Source organism: Salmo salar, chromosome ssa18 (assembly GCF_905237065.1).
Source record: "Salmo salar chromosome ssa18, Ssal_v3.1, whole genome shotgun sequence".
Lineage (NCBI taxonomy): Eukaryota > Metazoa > Chordata > Actinopteri > Salmoniformes > Salmonidae > Salmo > Salmo salar.
In genome coordinates, this window is record NC_059459.1 from 78508916 (window position 1) to 78529921 (window position 21006).

Genomic DNA, 21006 nt, shown 5'->3' on the forward strand with positions numbered 1-21006 from the left:
CAGGAGAGAAAAAGTCGTACTGTACATTTATTCATATTGCGTACCGTTTAGTAGTGGTAACCACTGGATAGAATACCTGTATGTCTCTAGTGGTGAACTGGGGTAGTGCAGCAGAATGCAACCGTCTATAATCTTTATAACTCAGATGGATGGTATTTTCTGTGGCATTAAAAAGGTCTTCGTCTGACATTGGACATGGTGCCAAATAACCTTTCACCTGACTGGTGCATGCTTTCCTTAAAGGAAAATTCCACCCAAAAACGGTCTTTTGGTATTTGCAAAAAACATCAAATGGGGATTTCTGTATTTTGAAAGTTACATATCTTGAGAAGTTGATTGCTGACAAGAAACATTTTGGGACTATGTCACAATGGACTAATGAAACAAATACCAAAATAGTTTTTGGATGGAGTTTTCCTTCAACTGGTTTCTAAAACTCCCTGGAAAACTGTATTTTATGGTATTATTCTGTAGTGATGAAATTAAAACCTTTTCAAGACATGAAGTCAAACCGTTACACACCAACACTAACCATGGTGGGGTGACTGAATTTAATATATAATTATACACCAACACTAACCATGGTGGTGTGACTGAATTTAATATACAGTTATACACAAACACTAACCATGGTGGGGTGACTGAATTTAATATAGAATTATACACCAACACTAACCATGGTGGTGTGACTGAATTTAATATACAGTTATACACCAACACTAACCATGGTGGGGTGACTGAATTTAATATACAGTTATACACCAACACTAACCATGGTGGTGTGACTGAATTTAATATACAGTTATACACCAACACTAACCATGGTGGTGTGACTGAATTTAATATACAGTTATACACCAACACTAACCATGGTGGGGTGACTGAATTTAATATACAGTTATACACCAACACTAACCATGGTGGTGTGACTGAATTTAATATACAGTTATACACCAACACTAACCATGGTGGGGTGACTGAATTTAGCAGTTACACACCAACACTAACCATGGTGGGGTGACTGAATTTAGCAGTTACACAGCAACACTAACCACGGTGGGGTGACTGAATTTAATATACAGTTACACACCAACACTAACCATGGTGGGGTGACTGAATTTAATATACAGTTATACACCAACACTAACCATGGTGGGGTGACTGAATTTAGCAGTTACACACCAACACTAACCATGCTGGGGTGACAATTTAATATAGAATTATACACCAACACTAACCATGGTGGTGTGACTGAATTTAATATACAGTTATACACCAACACTAACCATGGTGGGGTGACTGAATTTAATATACAGTTATACACCAACACTAACCATGGTGGGGTGACTGAATTTAATATACAGTTATACACCAACACTAACCATGGTTGTGTGACTGAATTTAATATACAGTTATACACCAACACTAACCATGGTGGGGTGACTGAATTTAATATACAGTTATACACCAACACTAACCATGGTTGTGTGACTGAATTTAATATACAGTTATACACCAACACTAACCATGGTGGTGTGACTGAATTTAATATACAGTTATACACCAACACTAACCATGGTGGTGTGACTGAATTTAATATACAGTTATACACCAACACTAACCATGGTGGGGTGACTGAATTTAGCAGTTACACACCAACACTAACCATGGTGGTGTGACTGAATTTAGCAGTTACACAGCAACACTAACCACGGTGGGGTGACTGAATTTAATATACAGTTATACACCAACACTAACCATGGTGGGGTGACTGAATTTAATATACAGTTATACACCAACACTAACCATGGTGGGGTGACTGAATTTACTATATAGTTACACACCAACACTAACCATGGTGGGGTGACTGAATTTAGCAGTTACACACCAACACTAACCATGGTGGGGTGACTGAATTTAATATACAGTTATACACCAACACTAACCATGGTGGGGTGACTGAATTTAATATACAGTTATACACCAACACTAACCATGGTGGGGTGACTGAATTTAATATACAGTTATACACCAACACTAACCATGGTGGGGTGACTGAATTTACTATATAGTTACAAATCAACACTAACCATGGTGGGGTGACTGAATTTAGCAGTTACACACCAACACTAACCATGGTGGGGTGACTGAATTTAGCAGTTACACACCAACACTAACCATGGTGGGGTGACTGAATTTAGCAGTTACACACCAACACTAACCATGGTGGGGTGACTGAATTTACTATATAGTTACACACCAACACTAACCATGGTGGGGTGACTGAATTTAGCAGTTACACACCAACACTAACCATGGTGGGGTGACTGAATTTACTATATAGTTACACACCAACACTAACCATGGTGGGGTGACTGAATTTAGCAGTTACACACCAACACTAACCATGCTGGGATGAGTGAATTTTAATAACAGAAACATTAATGTGAAGCACTGGTTGGCAGAAAACCAATGAACCACTGTAAACAGTTATTTCTCAGTATGATGGTTCTGTCTAGCAGCAGCCTAACAAATCTGAGGGGCTCCCGAGTGGCGCAGTGGTCTAAGGCACTGCATCTCGGTGCTAGAGGCGTAACTACAGACCCTGGTTCGATCCTGGACTGTATCACAACCGTCTGTGATTGGGAATCCCATAGGGCGGTGCACGATTGGCCAGCGTCGTCCGGGTTTGGCTGGGGTAGGCCGTCATTGTAAATAAAGATGTGTTCTTTAACTGACTTGCCTAGATAAATAAAGGTATATATATATATATATATATATTTTAATATAGCCACAGTGATTAATTGTACAGCACAAGTGTCCAAGAAGTTGGATATCATTAGTTGGATATAATTATATCTGTGAGGGAGGACTTGGTGGACTGTATATTCTTTAGGTTAGGTTTTACTTTATGTGTTCTCTCCCGCGTGCTGGTAAAGGTACAGATGACAGACAGTTGATGTGGTTTAATAACGCTGAATATGCACATTATACCATACGCCATTATACCATAGAAGAAGAGAGAGAGACAGACACAGACTGCAGTCCACACACCCTCAGGCAGTGATGTCAACTTAGCAATTTTATTTTCAGAGTACCCTGGCAACTTTTTTTTTTCAAACAGCACCTAGCAACAAATGTAGCTACTTTTAAAAATGTATTTGGAACTTTTGGCAACTTTTGAAAAGTGACTCAAACTCTAAAATGCACACATTTTCCCTCTAAATGACACAAAAATGATTTTCTCCGTCACACACTCAGTCACAACACACGTGCCTGGCTGCAAAAGTGCATTGTGAGTGACATCAGCAGCAGGCGCTCAGCTCGTGCACAGGCAGCAGCAATTTCAGCAAATTGCAAATCATTGTTGGCTGACTGCTGCAGCAGTAGTACGGGTTCGACGAGATCTTGTACAGAACTTTCAACATCAATCATGTCTCAATCAAAATTGTACAGCCAGAAGTACAGAAAAGAGTGGGAGTCTGTACCTGAATTTAAAGGGTGGCTGAAGCCAGTAATTGGGGATGATTGACGGGCATCCTGTGCGTACTGCAAATCAGATATGCTGCAAAAATGTATGACATCAAAAAACATTGTGCGACAGCAAAGCATATAACTAAATCAAGACCGTACAACCCCACAACGCAGTCTACATTACCACAGTTTCTTCAGGGTATTGGCACTGATAATGCATCCGTGATGACTGGGGTGCACATGATTTTAAAGGAAGAATGTGCATTACCCAATTTGGTACTCATCCGTGATGTATGCCATTCTTTACAATTGGCTGACAGTGCAGCATCCAAAGAAACCATCCCTAGGAGTGTTGAGTACTTAATCAGGGAAACCTACAACTGGTTTTCCATGTCCCCAAAACGTTGCGAGGCGTACAAAGTGGTGTATGTCACAGTTAATTGTGGCCAGAAACCCCTGCAGATCACCAAAGTGTGTGCCACACGTTGGATATCGATTGAACCTGCGGTAACTCGTATATCGAGCCAGTGGGAAGAACTGAAACTCCACTTTGAGTTGACAAAGGCCAGTGAGCGTTGCTACATGGCGGATGTGCTCCACGACATGTACATGGACAAGACCAACTATGTCTACCTGACATTCTTGAAATCAATCCTGTCCGACGTACAAGTTGCAGTGAAGTCATTTGAGGGAGAGCAAACAGATCCTGTCAAGCTTTTGGACAATCTGGTACACCTCTTAACATCAATTTGCAGCAGAGTAGTCAATCCTATGGCAAAAATTGATGTCCTGAATGATGCCATTGATGGACATCTCAGTCCATCACCATACCTTCGGTACCTTTGAGAGCACGGTGTACCAACTCAGTCTTGCGCCAGAGGACAAAAAGGTCATCCGGAGACAATGCATCAACTACATTGTTGCTTTAAGCAAGGAGCTGCAAGCAAGGCTCCCAGACAACCTTGAAGCCTTGAGAAACATGGCCTTGTTCTGTGTTAAGGAAACGCTAAAGCACAATAAAGGCACCGCTGAAATGATTAAAGTAGCTGAGCTACTGGGGTACCAGCCCCAAACAATTGATAAAATTGTTTCCAATGGAGAAACATCCATCTGTTTGGGTGGGACTCAACTGAAAATACAGTCGAGTTTTGGAGTGAAGTCAATAACTACACGGACTCTTCCAGGTCAAATCCATTTGAAGAACTGTGCAAAGCTGCACTCGCTGCCCTCTCCTTGCCACACTCAAATGCGGAGGTTGAACGGCAGTTCAGCCAAATGAGTGTGGTCAAGTCAAGAAATAGAATGGCACTGCACACTCTCAACTCCATACTCCTGGTGCGGTATGGACTGAAGCTGGCTGGTGATACCTGTTACCAGCATAAACTACCAAGTGAAGTTCTGCAGCAGTTTAGCACCACAGCAGCATACAGCTATAACCCTCCCGTTGTCCTCCCATTCTGCCTACTCCCCGTGTCCCCGGCGAGTCACCCTGTCCCGTGTCGGCTAAAGGCCCAGAGGGCACAAGTGTGACAGTAGGCGTGCGAACAGGCTTTGCAGATGTATTTCTTACACCTGCAGCACGCCGTGTGTGTCTTGGCGTCCTTCTTGGGCGGGCAGAGCTGACACCTCTTCCTCTTACTCGCCACTAGCGGGGCGGCGGCCGGGCCAGCGGCGTCCGGGCCAGCGGCGTGCTCCCGGGCTGGCGGAGGAGCCGCGTCGCGGTCGGCACTCTGCACGACTTTGACGAGCGCGGACGCGGCTTCGGTGCGGGGGAGACGCTGCCTTCTTTGTATCAAGGGCTTGACAAGTGCCTTTCCCAGCTGCTCCAGGAACACCCTCCTCTTGTTCCGCTTCCGAGGCATCCAGTCGGGCTTGATCTCTCGCCATATGACAAAGGCGTTGTAGGAGGACACATCGAGGATGTTGTGGAAGATGACCAGGGGCCAGCGGGCAGTCATCCGTCTGCAGCTGTAGGTGCCGACCACCTTGTCTAGGTTGTCCACGCCGCCCTTGTTGCGGTTGTAGTCTAGGATGAGGGCTGGCTTCCGGTCGCGGCGATCGCTAACGTCGGCCTCCGTGTGCAGCGTGCTCAGGAGTAGCACGTTCTTATTTCTCTTTGCCAGGTAGGACACCAGAGTGGCGGTGGGCGTGAAGGCGAACCTGGAGGACGAGACCTGTCTGCCCTTTGACTGGAGCAGCGCGGGAGGGAGCTCGGGCTTGTTCTTTCGCACCGTGCCGACCATGGTGAGGTTCCTCTCGAGGAGCCGCTGGCCGAGTTCGTAGGAGGTGAAGAAATTGTCGCAGGTGACGTTGTGACCACCGGGCAGCCCCTGTGTGAGATCGAGGACGACGCGCGCGCCCTGATTCTTCTCGGGGGCTCCGCCGACCGCCTTACCGGTGTAGACTTGCATCTTCCAAGCGTAGCTGGACTTGGCGTCGCAGGCCACCCACGACTTGATGCCGTATTTGCCCGGCTTGCTGGGGATGTACTGTCGGAAAGGACAGCGCCCTTTTGGGAGAGGGAGAGGAAGGAGATTAGCGGCGGCGGCGTCACTGATGCTGACGCTACCCCTCTATACTACCGCTGGCTCATCAAGCAGCGTCATGCTGCTGATGCTACTGCTGCTGCTGCTGCTGCTGCTGATGCCGCTACCTCTCTATACTACCGCTGGCTCATCATTGGGGGGCGAACGGCGTTTATGTTACACGCCGCCGCTGCTACCGCTGACGCTACCTCTCTATACTACACGTACACAGATACACAGATACATAGACAGTACCTCTGAACGGGACCAGTTGTTGGTCCGCCGTCAAGTCAGACCCCGGGTTGAGAGGAAGGAGATTAGCAGCGTCATGCTGCTGATGCTACTGCTGCTGCTGCTGCTACTGCTGCTGCTGCTACTGCTGCTGCTGCCGCTACCTCTCTATACTACCGCTGGCTCATCATTGGGGGCGCACGGCGTTTATGTTACACGCCGACGCTGCTGATACTGCTGATGATGACGATGATGATGATGCCGCCGACGCTACCTCTCTATACTACCGCTGGCTCATCATTGGGGGCGCACGGCGTTTATGTTACACGCCGACGCTACCTCTCTATAGTACACGTACGTACGCACAGATACGCGCAGACGGTACCTCTGAACGGGACCAGTTGTTCGTCCACCGTCAAGTCGGACCCCGGGTTGTAGAGGGCCGGCAGCCGCTCCTCCCACAGGTCCCAGACCTCTCTTATGGCCGCCAGTCTGTCGGCGGCGAGTCTCGACCGGCGGTCGTCGAATCGCAGCAGCCTCGAGTACTTGTGAAAGACCTTGAGCGGCATGGTGGCTCGGAACACGGTCCTGCCGCTCTCCCACAGGCTGGCCGCGGCCTCACCCCGGGACCTGTAGATGCCCGCTAGGATTAGCAGCCCTAGGTAGGCGCGCAGGTCGACCGAGTCCATGGGTCGCCAGCCGTCGCCGTATTTTCTCACCCCCTGCAGATTCGTCATGTCCACAACGATCCTTTCTATCGCCGGCATGACAAACAGCCGGAAGGCGGACTCGATGTCGAGCGCGCGCGACGCTGCGTAGGCCGTAGGGCCAGGCGTCACCGCGGGGCCGGGGTGGCGGACTGCGCGGGGCAGGTCCGGGCCGCGATAGGCCGCGGAGGACCATTTGATTTTGCCGTTTTTTGACAGCAACGTCTCCCTTCGGGCTTGGCCGGCCGCCGCCGCCGTGTCCTCTCGCTCTGGCTCTCTGTCTCGCTCTCGGGCGGCGGCCGTGTCTCCCTCTCCCTCTCGCTCTTCCTCCTCCGAAGAAGAAGAAGAAAAAGAGGAGCACGACCGCAAGGCCGAGTCGTCCGCGTCACGTTCGGGGTCGTATTCCTCGCCGTCTTCGTCTTCCGAAACGTCCTCCTCTTCGGAATCGCAAAAGTCTTCTTCGTCTTCTCGGTCGACACTGGAGGCTATCTGTTCCAGGACCTGAGCCGCGCTGAAACCGGGACCGCGGCGAGGCGTCGGCGGCTGCCTCACGCTCGGCGGGGTCGTATTCCTCGCCGTCGTCCTCATCGTCGTCCTCGTCTTCTTTTTCTTCTTCTTTTTCTTCTTCTTCTTCCTGACAATATTAGTAGCCTCTCTACGGCCGGCCGACTGCACGCTGACGCGCCCGGCCCGGGGGGGTCGCTCTGACCCGGCCAACGGCAGGGGGGGTTACAACATACGCATTGCTAATGCACGGCCAAGCCAGGGGGTCTCTCTGACCTGGCCTGGACGCGGGGGGGAACGGCTCCTAACACATGGCCGACACATTGCTAACACATGGCCGAGCCAGGGGGTCGCTCTGACCCGGCCTGGACAACTGCAGAGGGGGTTATAACATACGCATTGCTAACGCATGGCCGAGCCAGGGGGTCTCTCTGACCCGGCCTGGACGCGGGGGGGAACGGCTCCTAACACATGGCGAGCCAGAGGGTCGCTCTGACCCGGCCGGGACAACGGGAGGGCTAACACATGGCCGGCCCGGGTCTCTCTGACCCGGCCTGGACGCGGGGGGGAACGGCTCCTAACACATGGCCGAGCCAGCGGGTCGCTCTGACCCGGCCGAGACAACGGGAGGGTTAAGGCCACGCCATCCTCTACTGCTGGTTCCAGCTCAGTGACAATGCAGTTGGACAGTGAAGAGGATTTCCTTGCCAATCTATGATTTATCATATTTACAGTACGTATGCAAGGAGTTGGCTTTCTGGAACTGGCGGAGACACACAGCTGATGGTGGCAGTGTGTACTGCAGTGGGTGTGAAAACAGTAGCAATATTTGGAGGAAACCATTGAGCAGCTAGCCAGCCTAGCAGCACAACAACCTGGAGAGAGATGCCTAGCACATACATCATTATTTGAGTTAAGTTGCTTATTCAATAAGATAGCATATACACTGCGTGCACAATTATTAGGCTAATTGTATTCCTCGGGATTCATTTTATTGTTGAACAAACACAATGCTCTCAGTCAATCCAAAATGTTATTGAACCTCAAACCTGAATAATTAACAAAGGAAAAGTGAGTTTTGTCTTTCTCAGGGAAATATATAAGTGTGCAGAATTATTAGGCAACTATTAGTGTGCAGAATTATTAGGCAACTAAATTACAAAATTAATTTCTCTCAACTCACTTGTTTATTCTCAATTTTTTGAGTAAGTGTAACAGATAAGTAACACAAAATGACAATTATATAACATTTTTGGCCTTTCAAAAATATTCAGTGACCAATATAGCCACCCTTATTTTCAATAACTGCCATGAGCCTTCCATCCATGGAGTCTGTCAGTTTCTTGATCTGTTCACGATCAATTTTCGCTGAAGCAGCTACCACAGCCTCCCAAATGCTGTTCAAAAAGGTGTATTGTCTTCCATCACTGTAAATCTCACATTTGAGAAGGGCCCACAAGTTCTCAATAGGATTTAAGTCAGGTGAGGAAGGGGGCCAGGTCATTATTCAGGCATCTTTGAGGCCCTTGCTGGCTAGCCAAGCAGTGGAGTACTTGGATGCATGTGATGGAGCATTGTCCTGCATAAAGATCATGGCCTTCTAGAATGCTGAGGACTTCTTCCTGTACCACTGTTTGACGAAAGAATCTTCCAGAAACTGGCAGTAGGTTTGGGAGTTGAGTTTCAGTCCATCTTCAACCCGAAAAGGTCCAACTACCTCATCCTCAATGATAGCAGCCCATACCAGTACCCCTCCTTCACCTTGCTGGCACCTGACTCAAAGCGGTGCCCTGTGTCCATTACTGATCCAGCCACGGGCCCATCCATTTGGTCCATCAAGAGTCACTTTCCTTTCATCTGTCCATAAAACCTTTGAGAAATCTGTCTTCAGGTATTTCTTTGCCCAATCTTGACGCTTCAACTTGTGAATCTTATTCAGGGGTGGTCTTGTTTCAGTCTTCTTGACTTTGGCCATGTCTCTGAGCACTTGACACCTTGTACTTCTGAACACTCCAGGTAGGTTGCAGTTCTGGAATACGGTGGCACTGGAGGATAATGGGTTCCTGGTAGTTTGACGTTTAATTCTTCTCAAGTCTTTTGCAGTTAATTTGCGTCTTTTCTTCCCCATGCGTTTTTTGCGCCCCAGTTGACTATTCGCAACAAAACGTTTGAATGTCCGGTGGTCACACCTCAATAGTTTAGCTATTTAAAGAGTGTCGCATCCGTCTGAAAGGCAATTTACATTTTTGGCTTTTCAGTGTCAGTTAAATTTATTTTTTGGCCCAATTTACCTAATAATTATGCACACCTTGATATAAGGTGTTATTCACTTTCGCCACACCTTCCCTCATTACACAAATACATATCACCTCAAAATGATTAAATCCAATAAGCATTCAAGTTTATATGGTTTGGAGTTCGAAAATGTGAATAGAAACAATGATAAGATCAGAATACTCACTTGCCTAATAATTGTGCACGCAGTGTATACCTTGTTATTAGCCTGTACCTATAATTGTTGATCAGTTAGGTAGAATGTTAACTACCAATACACTGCTTAAAACTAGGATTGTTCAGAATGTGTAGGTTTACTAGTTAAAAAGAAAATAAACAAAATGTAATTGTTCAATAATGTGTAATTGTTCAATAATTCAATGTGTTGTGTTTAAAAATAAAAATGTGATAATATAAAATGTGTTGTGTTTATATTACCTTTACAAATAAAAATATATGATAATAAACAAACAAATCTAAACTAACAAATGTTAAGTCATATTCTTCGCCGAGATTTTTTTATAATTTTTTTCATGTGATATATATATTTTTTCACCATTTTTAAATTATTAACAGTAACATGCAAAACATAAACATAACAGCCAGCGGGATTCCACAAAGAAATGAGAAAAAATATAAAACTAATCCACATTATATCAATTCAAATACAGACATATAGCGAATTAAAAAAAATTGACATTTTGTTTTGTATACGTTTCAAAGACTCTAAATAGTTTTCCAAATCATATAAAAAAATTAAGAAAAGGGGGTTTTTCTTCATAAATTTTGATTTGTGTATGAAAAATGTTCCTAATAAAATAGATTTATGACATACTCACATTCAATTGTGGAATCAGTGTAGTAAAATAATATGTCAAACTTAGAAATTTCAATGGTTGTATGCAATTTGAGGCCAAGATATAGTTTTACATCAGTCCAGAACACTTCACTATATAACAATGACAGAATAAGTGTTCAATAGATTCAGTTTCTAGTTCACAAAAACTGCATTCACTGGTAACACCAGGTATATATTAAGAAATCAAGCTATTACACGGATAGAATCTATGGATAATCTTAAAGGAGATCTCCTTTATTTTACTGGTCACCATAGATTTGCGTGGAGTGAGCCAAGCACTGCGCCAGTTTACATCAAACGATGAATTCCAACAAAATATCGCAGAGGAAATAGACTTCCTGTAGAAAATATCCCTTAATAAACGATTGTTGAATTTCGTATCTAGTAGACCAACGCCATTCACCTGGATATCGCTTACAATCGGAGATATTCCAAAATATGCATTATTCTGAAGTAAAGTTTTTATCCCACTAGGTAGAGCTTTAATAACTGTGTCATATTCCTTGCTTGAAAACCTCAAAGTTGTATCTTTCCATAAATTCTCTCCGTGTAAATAGATTCTCACTAATATTAACTAATTGGCTGACAAGGACAATGTTTTTCGAGACCATTTATGGTTAAATAACATCTTGTTTCTATGTAATATCGACCCATTGTTCCATTTTAAACATTTATGAGGTGAAAAGTTGTGTTTATACAACAAAGCCCGGAACATTAAAGCCTGCTTGTGAAAAGCCGGCAGTTTCATAGGAAGTTTACCCACAATATATGGACATTGTAGTAAAAAATGAAGCCCTCTGAACTTCTGAAAAACAAAATGAGGTCTAATATTCCAGAAACTACGAGGATTTTTTATGTATCTTTTAATCCAGTTGACCTGATTGAAGAGAGTGAAGTCTAAGACATTTAGACCGCCATCACAAACCCTGTTGTGATAAACATCTCTTTTTATCTTATGTGGCTTGTTTTTCCATATGAAGTTGTACAAAAGCCGATCTAAGGTACAGCAAGTGGATTTGGGAATGTCAATAGATGAAAAAAAGAAAGGATGCACGAGATAGCCCCTCAGCTTTGGATAAAAGCACCCTTCCTTGAAGACTTAAATCCCTCCCTAACCATGAGGATAATTTTACAGGGTTCAAATTAAGATCATTCACAGCCTTAAGATTTTTGGTGATCTTTACACCGAGGTAGGTTACAGTATCTTTTCCAGAGACGTTACAATCTGCTGGATTGACAGCTCCTTTCAAAACAAACATCTCACATTTGGAAAGATTTAATGCCAAACCTGAGATTTTGGAGAACTGCTTCACGATATCCAATGCTAATCTAGCTTGAGATACATTTGTCAAAAAAAGTGAGGTGTCATCTGCCAGTTGCGATATCTTGATCTCTCTGGCCTGGAATGTAATGCCTTCAAATGGACTTTTATGAACTAATAAGAATAACATTTGAGATACTAACAAAAATAAAAAAGGTGAAATTGGACAACCTTGTCGTATTCCTTTGTAAATGTTAAACCTTGAGAATGTTCCATGACAGAGTTTGATACAGCTATTGCCAGCATTATACAGAGTTCTAATAGCATCAACAAAAAAACAACCAAATTTCAAATGCTTAAGACAATCAAAGATGAAATTGTGACTTACTGTATCAAATGCTTTCTGAAAATCCAAAAATAGGATAACAGGGAAGTCATCCAATAGATCACAATACTAAAACAAGTCTAACACCAGCCTCAGATTATTAGATATATGGCGCCCTTTCATGAACACTGATTGACATTCATCAATCAGATCATTCAAGCAAGACTTTAACCTTTTTGCAAAGATTAAGGCTATCATTTTTTGGTCGTTATTTAGGACTGTGATTGGACGCCAATTATCAATATTTAGGAGATCCTTGTTTGGTTTAGGTATAAGAGTAATAACCCCTTGCTTCAGAGAGGCAGGTAGTTCTCCCTTCTTTATAGCCTCCTTAAAGGTTTTAAGTAAAAAAGGTGCTATTTCTTCAAAAAATGCACTCGCCGCCATCTTCAGCACCCCCCGTGAAAATATATATATATGTTTTTCGCCGAGATGGCCAGTCAATTTGAGTAAGGTTATAGCGTATTCTACGTAATGACGCCGTCTTACGTTATTATGTATTGACGGCATCACGCAATGACATCCCAACGTCATTTAGCAACAAACCGACCTGCCTCGAGCAACTTCCTCTGAAGATGAGTTGGTAACGCTGAACGGTAAACTTAGCTAGTCGCCACTTTGGCGTTCAATCTGAAGCGATCCTTTTGTCTCACAGATCTTCAGAATTTACTCTAGACAAATTATGGAATTTATTTCTAGTATCAAACATGTTTTGTTCTGATTTGTTTATTTCATGTTCAGGCCGATATCTGGCTGTTAGCATCGCAACGTCTTTCGATTATAATTTACACAGACCTGTTCTGAAAACCTGATTGTACTTTAGTATTTCTGATGAGAGACTTGCAAAATATATATATATATTTAACCAAAAACGTGTTTCGAAATGCTGCTTTCGCAGAACACGTGTCCGCAACTAGCCAGGTCACATGAGAACCTACATGATTTAATGGATGGATAGCTACGGCGGTTGTAACTAACATTAGTGTTAACTTTTAAAATGTTCTCCTTTCAAGATGCCGACGACTCGAATGTGCTGCTCGGGTAAGCAACATATTACTTATTAAATACCTGCTTACGTGGTGGTTTTAGTTAGCTAACCACGTGTCATGTTAGCTAGTATGCTAGCTTGCCAGTTAGGAGAGACCGGACCATCAGTCGTTATAAACCCAACGTTAAGCGGTCTGTGCTACGGTGATGATAAAATGAACTCTCTCTTACCGAATCAGCCTTTGAAGAAGAAACTTCTTTACCAGATTCTGAGTAGCATTTGGCCCCTGATTCGACTGTCGTTGCTGCGCTAATGGCACCTTATTCTCAACAGTTTACTACTGATTAACGTTGATCTGGTCAAAAGTAGTTCACTGTATTGGAAATGAGGTTCCTTTAGCGACGATATAAATTTCGGGTTTTATATGCCTGCGTGTTGTCTGTTCATAAATGGGCCTTCCTAACTTTGCCCCTGATCAACAGAAATGCAGGACAGATACCAGGGAAGTCCAGAAGACTGACACGTGAGTGCATTGACTTACCGCTAGGATCATTAGATGTGTTCAGCTTGTCAGCCCTTCGCCTTAAAGGGATTCGCCAGGGCCCTTTATCTAATTCCAAGTTAATGGATACAACTTCACTGTGAAGGTTGATTTGTAAGTGAATATTCACTAGCGTTAACGCAGCTATTAAGAATATGGCCAGCTAGCATGCTAGTACACACCCGTAGACTTCCAGTCGTTATGCTAGCTTTGGTTAGCATTGGCTTGCAAAACTACATGTAACTTACCTTAGTTTGACTCTGACATAACATATGTATCCATGACTTTATCTGTCTGGGGAAGTAGATACAGGTCCTCTGCCCTAAATCCCTGAGTATCTCTGTGCACTTGGAAAACTGTCTTACAACTAAATAGGGAAGTGGACTTTCAGGATTTGTTAACTAAGTGACTGGCTGTAAATGATGATCCTCAATGACAAGCATATATCTGATTTTTGGTGATGCTAACTTTGATCTGATGGCCTCCTTGACCTGTGTTCCAAAGCCTCTTGTAATATACAGACTAAGTCACTAACATGGATGTGTTCTTTGCTCAGGTCTGCATTACTTGTGACATGACTTCCTGACTTGAAGGGATCTGAACAGAATCCCCACTTGGAGTTCCATTCTGGAATAGGAATGTGTGAGTTCCATTTGTGTTTATTCACTGGTGTTCAGGACTGTTCCAATGGCACCAGATTTCTATGTGGTCACTACTTCCGGGCTTTATATGATGATCCATTGACAAGCATATGTCTGATATTTTGTGAAGCTACTGTTTGATCTGATGGGCTCTATTCAAGAACCTTCTATCTTCTCATAGAAGCCAAACTATAACTAACATTATTTTGTGATTCCTTCTATAGAATACCTGATTCCAGACCACGAGACTGATGCACTTTCTGAAAATCCAGGTTAGTGAAATGTTAACACACTGGCTTTATTTGGAAAAGTACCCCACTTCCCTTTATAGTGCACTACCATAAACCAGGAGCCGTGTACTATAAAAAGAGTAGGGTGTGACTTTGTATGCAGGCGCTTTCACTATACTCTTTTGCCTGTCCAACTATACAAGATGGCTACTGGGACATGCTACAGTCCCAATGATGTTAAACTTAGCTCACTTTGAACCGATGTGAAACGACATGAACTACTGAGTGACTGTAGCTAATGCAGCAGTTAGTCATCGACTTCTCAATCAACACACTAATAAAATGTTTGCCTTTCGTTCTCCAAGGTTTGAGGGCTGTGGTCAGTGGAATTGCAGCGTGGACTCACACATACTGGTAAGATGTCGTCCTGAAACTGTCCCAAATGGTGCCAGAGCTTTAAGTGCCCTAGTCAGAAGTAGTGCACTAGAAAGGGAGGTCTTTCCCAGAACAACAATAGTTCTCTGCAACCGCATGATAAACCTTTTTGTAATCTCGTTCTTCTGAATTCCTCTTGATGAATAATAACCTGACACCCTGCTGAGTAAAGAACCCTCCCTTGACTGTTTTGTTGCAGTCTAGTTACGGAACCATTTTGTCTTACAGTTGACTGTCCTGAAACAAGATGGCTGCTCTAAGCTATGCAGGTAAGGGTCCATCCAGTCTAAATTGATATTTTAACACCAGTGTCTTGTCCTGGAAGTGGTAGTTCAAACATTCAATTAAGTTTATTGTATTGATATTTGCATAGCATTGTCAACTTTTTAACTTGTATAGTTTAGCTGAACGCAACACGTTTGAGCTAGCCCTCTGCTGAACATGATGAATATTCTCTTTGGAATCTCGTTCGTCTGACTTCAGCAGAGGGCTACGTAACCCTGTCATAAAGGCTACATATGTTATGTCTAACCCCCTCCTTGTGCCTGCCTGGTATCTGGTCCCCACCAAGAGATTATCTTGAAGCTTTTGTCTTAGGTTTCCTCTGTATGTGGCTGAACAGGGAGCCGTGATGCCAACTAGACTGGTGAGTTCTGGTTAATGAGTACGTTTGGTAATTGTCATGTGAAATGAATCTAGTCATTGTATCTTAACCAGAGCCTCTGCCTTAGCCACAAGCTATAACCAGTCTAGTGTTAATACTCACTGCAAACAAGGGTGAACAGTTGCTGTTTGGTAGTCATGGTGACTCTGGCTCCTGGTGATGACACCCGCACGCGTCTTACGCCCTGCGTCGACGACAGAACCTGCAAAGGTGGACCCACTGGCGTTGCCAGGGCAGCAAGGGGACAGCTGGTTGGGGTTACCAACTGTCTGATGGGACCAGAGACTCACACAAAATGGCTGTTGGCTCTGCGTTGATCCAAAATGGCCGCCATTAGATTTAAGATAAAGAAGTAGATGCAAGATCAGTCATGAAATGCTAGTAGCAGCACAAATCACTGGGGCGGATGGGCCGCTCAGAATGTAGTCAGTTTATTTATTGATGGTACTGCAATATAATAAAGAGTTTAAGCAGGATATAAGTTAGGATACTGACTTGCAAATAACTATGTTCTTGTCCTGATGTAGTACAGGGCCCTTGTCAGCACTCCCATATTTAGTCTCTCAGGGTGGTAGTGCTGGTCTAGGATCAGTTGTCTTTCAGATAGTTGTGTTACCTCCCCAGCTGATTGGTTACCCCTCTGATCTATCAGCCAATAAAGCAGTCTTTAATGTCCTGCTGTTCAGCATGTTTATTTAGCCTCCTCTCCTTCAGGTCCTGATGGTGGTACCAGACTGGTCACTAGAAGATGCCTGTTACTGAACTACCTCAAGGTGTGTATGATCCACTTAACTTCTGTCCTTTATAATGTAGAAGTGATGATTTCCTGTTACCGCCCCAGTCTGATGTTCAGCTGACTGATTGGTTACTGAACTGATCTCCACTACAGCAGTGTGTTCTGGGGACCCAGAGGAGTGGTGGGTCCCCAGGATTAGATAATGCTGTGCTGTAGACTGATCTAATGTCGGACCACTAGTTCTTACAACATCACTTAATAATCCCTCAACTCTCCTCCCCAGTTTGTCCTTGTGGGTCTGCAGTCTTCAGGAAGGTGTGTATGATTTTGTTTTGACAGCATCTTCACTCACTGACCCTCCACCTCTTGCACTTGCTACCAACTCCACCTACCTTCTACATACTCATTAATGTCACTGAGTGAACTACAATTCCCATGAACACTTAACTACAGCGCACACCCACCACATGGAACATTCTGGAATGCTGTACGTGATGATGGATGCACATGACAGTTGGTTGGCTTCTGTCCGGTGCTCTGTGGCTGGCATCAACCCAGGTTTCCCATCGGTCCTCCTGTGGGTTGGGCAGACACTGACAAGCCTGCTTAGTGCAAGGGGCAGGGGTAAGGTGGGCTGCCTGCCTGGAGGGAGGGTGTCTGGGTGGGAGGCTTGGAGCCAGTCCTTGGCCCGCTGGATGGCTACAATGACTGAAGCTGGAGACTGATCTCATTTCAGAATGCTCTGCATATAGTCTGCAGTACCTAATGTACTTCTACATAATGTTTAATTGTAATCTGTTCTTTCCAGGTCCTAACTGTTCCAGCCTGGCCACTGGAGAACTGTTGCTGCACTACCTCAAGGTGTGTAGGATCAACTTTCACTTTGATCTGTTGCCTTTAACTTCTGTCCTTTATAATGTGGAAGTGATGATTTCCTGTTACCGCCCCAGTCTGATGTTAAGCTGACTGATTGGTTACTGAACTGATCTATATTCTAGAGCAGTGTTTCACAATCCTGGTTCTGGGGACCCAGATGTAAGGCTTCGTTTACACAGACGGCTCAATGATGATCTTTCACTAATTAGTCTTAAATAATCAGACCCTAATGTTGACTGCAGGTATTTACTAAAGTAGCTTCAATATAAACTTCAGAGAATAATCTAAATGTTATTGGTGAAACCCTGTTTTCCAAACACCCTGGTATACCACCCAAGCCTAGTTCTGGGGGGGAAAACACTTGTTGACAGTTGGGTCCCCAGGATTAGAATACACTGCTATAGACTGATCTCATGTCTCACTACTAGTTCATACAATGTCACTTCATGCTTTCCTACTTTCTCCCTCTAGGTTTCTGCCCCTTGGTTGAGGTCCTAGTGTCTGCAGTGTTTGGAAAGGTGTGTGACTTTAGACAGCATCTTAACTCTCCTTCCACATGAAGCATTCTGGAATGTTGTAAATGATGAGTCACAGTCAGCATCCAGTCAGGTGGCTGTCCTGTCCTGTGCTCTGGGCTGGATGAAGGTCTGTCCTCCCATCGGTCCTCTTGTGGGTTGGGCAGACACTGACAAGCCTGCTCTTAGTGCGAGGGGCAGGGGTAAGGTGGGCTGCCTGCCTGGAGGGAGGGTGTCTGGGTGGGAGGCTTGACCCCAGACCCTGGACCACTGGCTGGATGGCTGCAATGACTGAACCTACGTCTGAGATGGTTTCAGAATGCTCTGAATGTAGTCTAGTAATCTAAGATTGGGATTATTTGGTTTTAAAACTGTTGTCTTTTTAGATCTCGTTGGCTGCTGAAGTGTTGCTGTGCTGGTGGAGTGTGAAGGTGTGTAGTGGGAATGACTTAGGGTTCCAGTATTATAATGCACTGAGTATAGAGGACATTAAGAACACATTCCTAATATTGAGTTTGCTCTCAGAACAGTAAGCTCCAGTAGCTGGATGTCCTTTGGGTGGTGGACCAGTGTTGATACACATGAGAAACTGGTGCACTTGACAAACCCAGCAGTGTTTCAGTTGAGATAAACCGGTGTGCCTGCCATACCCCATTCAAAAGCACTTAAATCTTAAATCAGGTCAGCTTGTCATGGCAAAAGCACGTGTTCTTAATGTTTTGTCCACTCAGTGTACAGTCGTGGCCAAAAGTTTTGAGAATGACACATATGAATTTGCACAAAGTTTGCTGCTTCAGTGTCTTTAGATATTTGTCAGATGTTACTATGGAATACTGAAGTATAATTACAAGCATTTCATAAGTGTCAAAGGCTTTTATTAACAATTACATGAAGTTGATGCAAAGAGTCAATATTTGCAGTGTTGACCCTTCTTTTTCAAGACCTCTGCAATCCACCCTGGCATGCTGTCAATTAACTTCTGGGCCACATCCTCACTGATGGCAGCCCATTCTTGCATAATCAATGCTTGGAGTTTCTCAGAATTTGTGGCGTTTTGTTTGTCCACCCGCCTCTTGAGGATTGACCACAAGTTCTCAATGGGATTAAGGTCTGGGGAGTTTCCTGGCCATGGACCCAAAATATCGATGTTTTGTTCTCCGAGCCACTTAGTTATCCCTTTTGCCTCATGGCAAGGTGCTCCATCATGCTAGAAAAGGAATTGTTCGTCACCAAACTGTTCCTGGATGGTTGGGAGAAGTTGCTCTCGGAGGATGTGTTGGTACCATTCTTTATTCATGGCTGTGTTCTTAGGCAAAATTGTGAGTGAGCCCACTCCCTTGGCTGAGAAGCAACCCTACACATGAATGGTCTCAGGATGCTTTACTGTTGGCATGACACAGGACTGATGGTAGCGCTCACCTTGTCTTCTCTGGACAAGCTTTTTTCCAGATGCCCCATTTAATCAGAGAAAATGACTTTACCCCAGTCCTCAGCAGTCCAATGCCTGTACCTTTTGCAGAAAATCAGTCTGTCACTGATGTTTTTCCTGGAGGAAGTGGCTTCTTTGCTGCCCTTCTTGACACCAGACCATCCTCCAAAAGTCTTCGCCTCTCTGTGCGTACAGATGCACTCACACCTGCCTACTGCCATTCCTGAGCAAGCTCTGTACTGGTGGTGCCCCGATCCCGCAGCTGAATCAACTTTAGGAGACGGTCCTGGCGCTTGCTGGACTTTCTTGGGCGCCCTGAAGCCTTCTTCACAACAATTGAACTGCTCTCTTGAAGTTCTTGATGATCTGATAAATGGTTGATTTAGGTGCAATTTTACTGGCAGCAATATCCTTGCCTGTGAAGCCCTTTTTGTGCAAAGCAATGATGACAGCACGCGTTTCCTTGCAGGTAACCATGGTTGACAGAGGAAGAACAATTATTCCAATTACCCTCCTTTTGAAGCTTCCAGTCTCTTATTCGAACTCAATCAGCATGACAGTGTCCTTGTCCTCGTCAACACTCACACCTGTGTTAACGAGAGAATCACTGACATGATGTCAGCTGGTACTTTTGTGGCAGGGCTGAAATGCAGTGGAAATGTTTTTGGGGGATTGGGTTCATTTGCATGGCAAAGAGGGACTTTGCAATTCATCTGATCACTCTTCATAACATTCTGGAGTATATGCAAATTGCCATCATACAAACTGAGGCAGCAGACTTTGTGAAAATGTATATTTGTGTCATTCTCAACTTTTGGCCACGACTGTATATGTATTATAATGGAAAACGGGTGCAGATCAATACTAGGAAGATGTTGTTAATGTCCTGTTGAATGTTCCTCTTGGATCATCACTCTGACCCATGCAGTTTGTTAGACACTGACCTGATGAGTCATCATTACCGCCCCAGTCTGATTGGTTACGCTCTGATCAAGTCATCTCATACCTTGTGTATTAGTCCCTACAGTATCACCAGGGTTTAATTCTCACACTATTTTCCCTCTAGCTCTCCTGTTGTACACCGGCAAGCCCTCTTGCACTCCTGTTTGGTCAGCAAGGAAGTGGGACGTCTCGTTGGAACTGGGGAGAACCAGGCCAAGTCAATTCAACCCTGTGACTGTTTTGATGTATAAATAAATCTACAAATTAATGCTTGTCCTATTTTTCTTTCTTGGTGGTAGTAAATCAGACTTGGTGTATTTGGCCATTTTGAATGAACCATGTGGTGTTCTGAATTCAATACTGAACAATGTAACATTTCCTGTCATCTCATCTCATTATGTAGTTATTCTAGGTTGTAAACATGCAGAAGTAACTTTCTATAGCCAGTGAAATGTCACCGTTAACTGACTTCAATTATTTTAAGCCATTAATTTGTTTCTGAATGGATGTTATTGTGAGTGGCATGTGTAGTCATGTAGTGGGCTTTGACACGATGGGACAGTTTAATAATCTAGGGGATAAACTCAGTTTACGCTGCTATCAGAACCGCCAAAGATGGTGGATAAATAAAGCGTACACTCATCCCCTTACCATGGGACGAAATGAAAATTACGGTGTGTGACATGGATATCAATGTGCCTTTTGTTGTCCCAAGAACCCCTCTGGTTCGTTCAACCATTACTATGGTGGAAAGATTAGGGTTTTGGGATCAGTGCGAAAACGAGGGTT

General features: G+C 44.3%; 1 protein-coding gene and 4 non-coding genes across 5 annotated transcripts; 4 read left to right on the forward strand and 1 right to left on the reverse strand.

Annotated features, from left to right (window-relative positions):
* Positions 1–3273: 3273 nt before the first annotated feature.
* On the reverse strand, positions 3274–8452 carry LOC106597882 (piggyBac transposable element-derived protein 4). The gene is made up of 2 exons (XM_045700550.1): positions 6616–8452; positions 3274–5983 (listed from the first exon to the last, which is right to left on the reverse strand). Exons 1-2 carry the CDS (start codon positions 7523–7525, stop codon positions 4959–4961), a joined length of 1935 nt encoding a protein of 644 aa, XP_045556506.1. The 5' UTR covers positions 7526–8452; the 3' UTR covers positions 3274–4958.
* A 6394-nt stretch (positions 8453–14846) lies between these two features.
* LOC123728823 (small nucleolar RNA SNORD29) lies at positions 14847–14910 on the forward strand. The gene has a single exon (XR_006760595.1). It is a non-coding gene; the product is annotated as a small nucleolar RNA SNORD29 (small nucleolar RNA).
* A 960-nt stretch (positions 14911–15870) lies between these two features.
* On the forward strand, positions 15871–15997 carry LOC123728848 (small nucleolar RNA SNORD22). The gene has a single exon (XR_006760620.1). It is a non-coding gene; the product is annotated as a small nucleolar RNA SNORD22 (small nucleolar RNA).
* A 530-nt stretch (positions 15998–16527) lies between these two features.
* Positions 16528–16597, forward strand: LOC123728844 (small nucleolar RNA SNORD31). The gene has a single exon (XR_006760616.1). It is a non-coding gene; the product is annotated as a small nucleolar RNA SNORD31 (small nucleolar RNA).
* A 775-nt stretch (positions 16598–17372) lies between these two features.
* On the forward strand, positions 17373–17442 carry LOC123728845 (small nucleolar RNA SNORD31). Its single transcript, XR_006760617.1, has one exon. It is a non-coding gene; the product is annotated as a small nucleolar RNA SNORD31 (small nucleolar RNA).
* Positions 17443–21006: the final 3564 nt, after the last annotated feature.

Excerpts from the sequence above, each read along its gene's own strand:
- LOC106597882 (XM_045700550.1), bottom strand. The coding sequence starts at position 7,525 with ATGAGGACGACGGCGAGGAATACGACCCCGCCGAGCGTGAGGCAGCCG. Across the intron at positions 5,984-6,615 it reads ACAACTGGTCCCGTTCAGAG|GGCGCTGTCCTTTCCGACAG; the intron begins GTACCGTCTGCG and ends CTCTCCCAAAAG.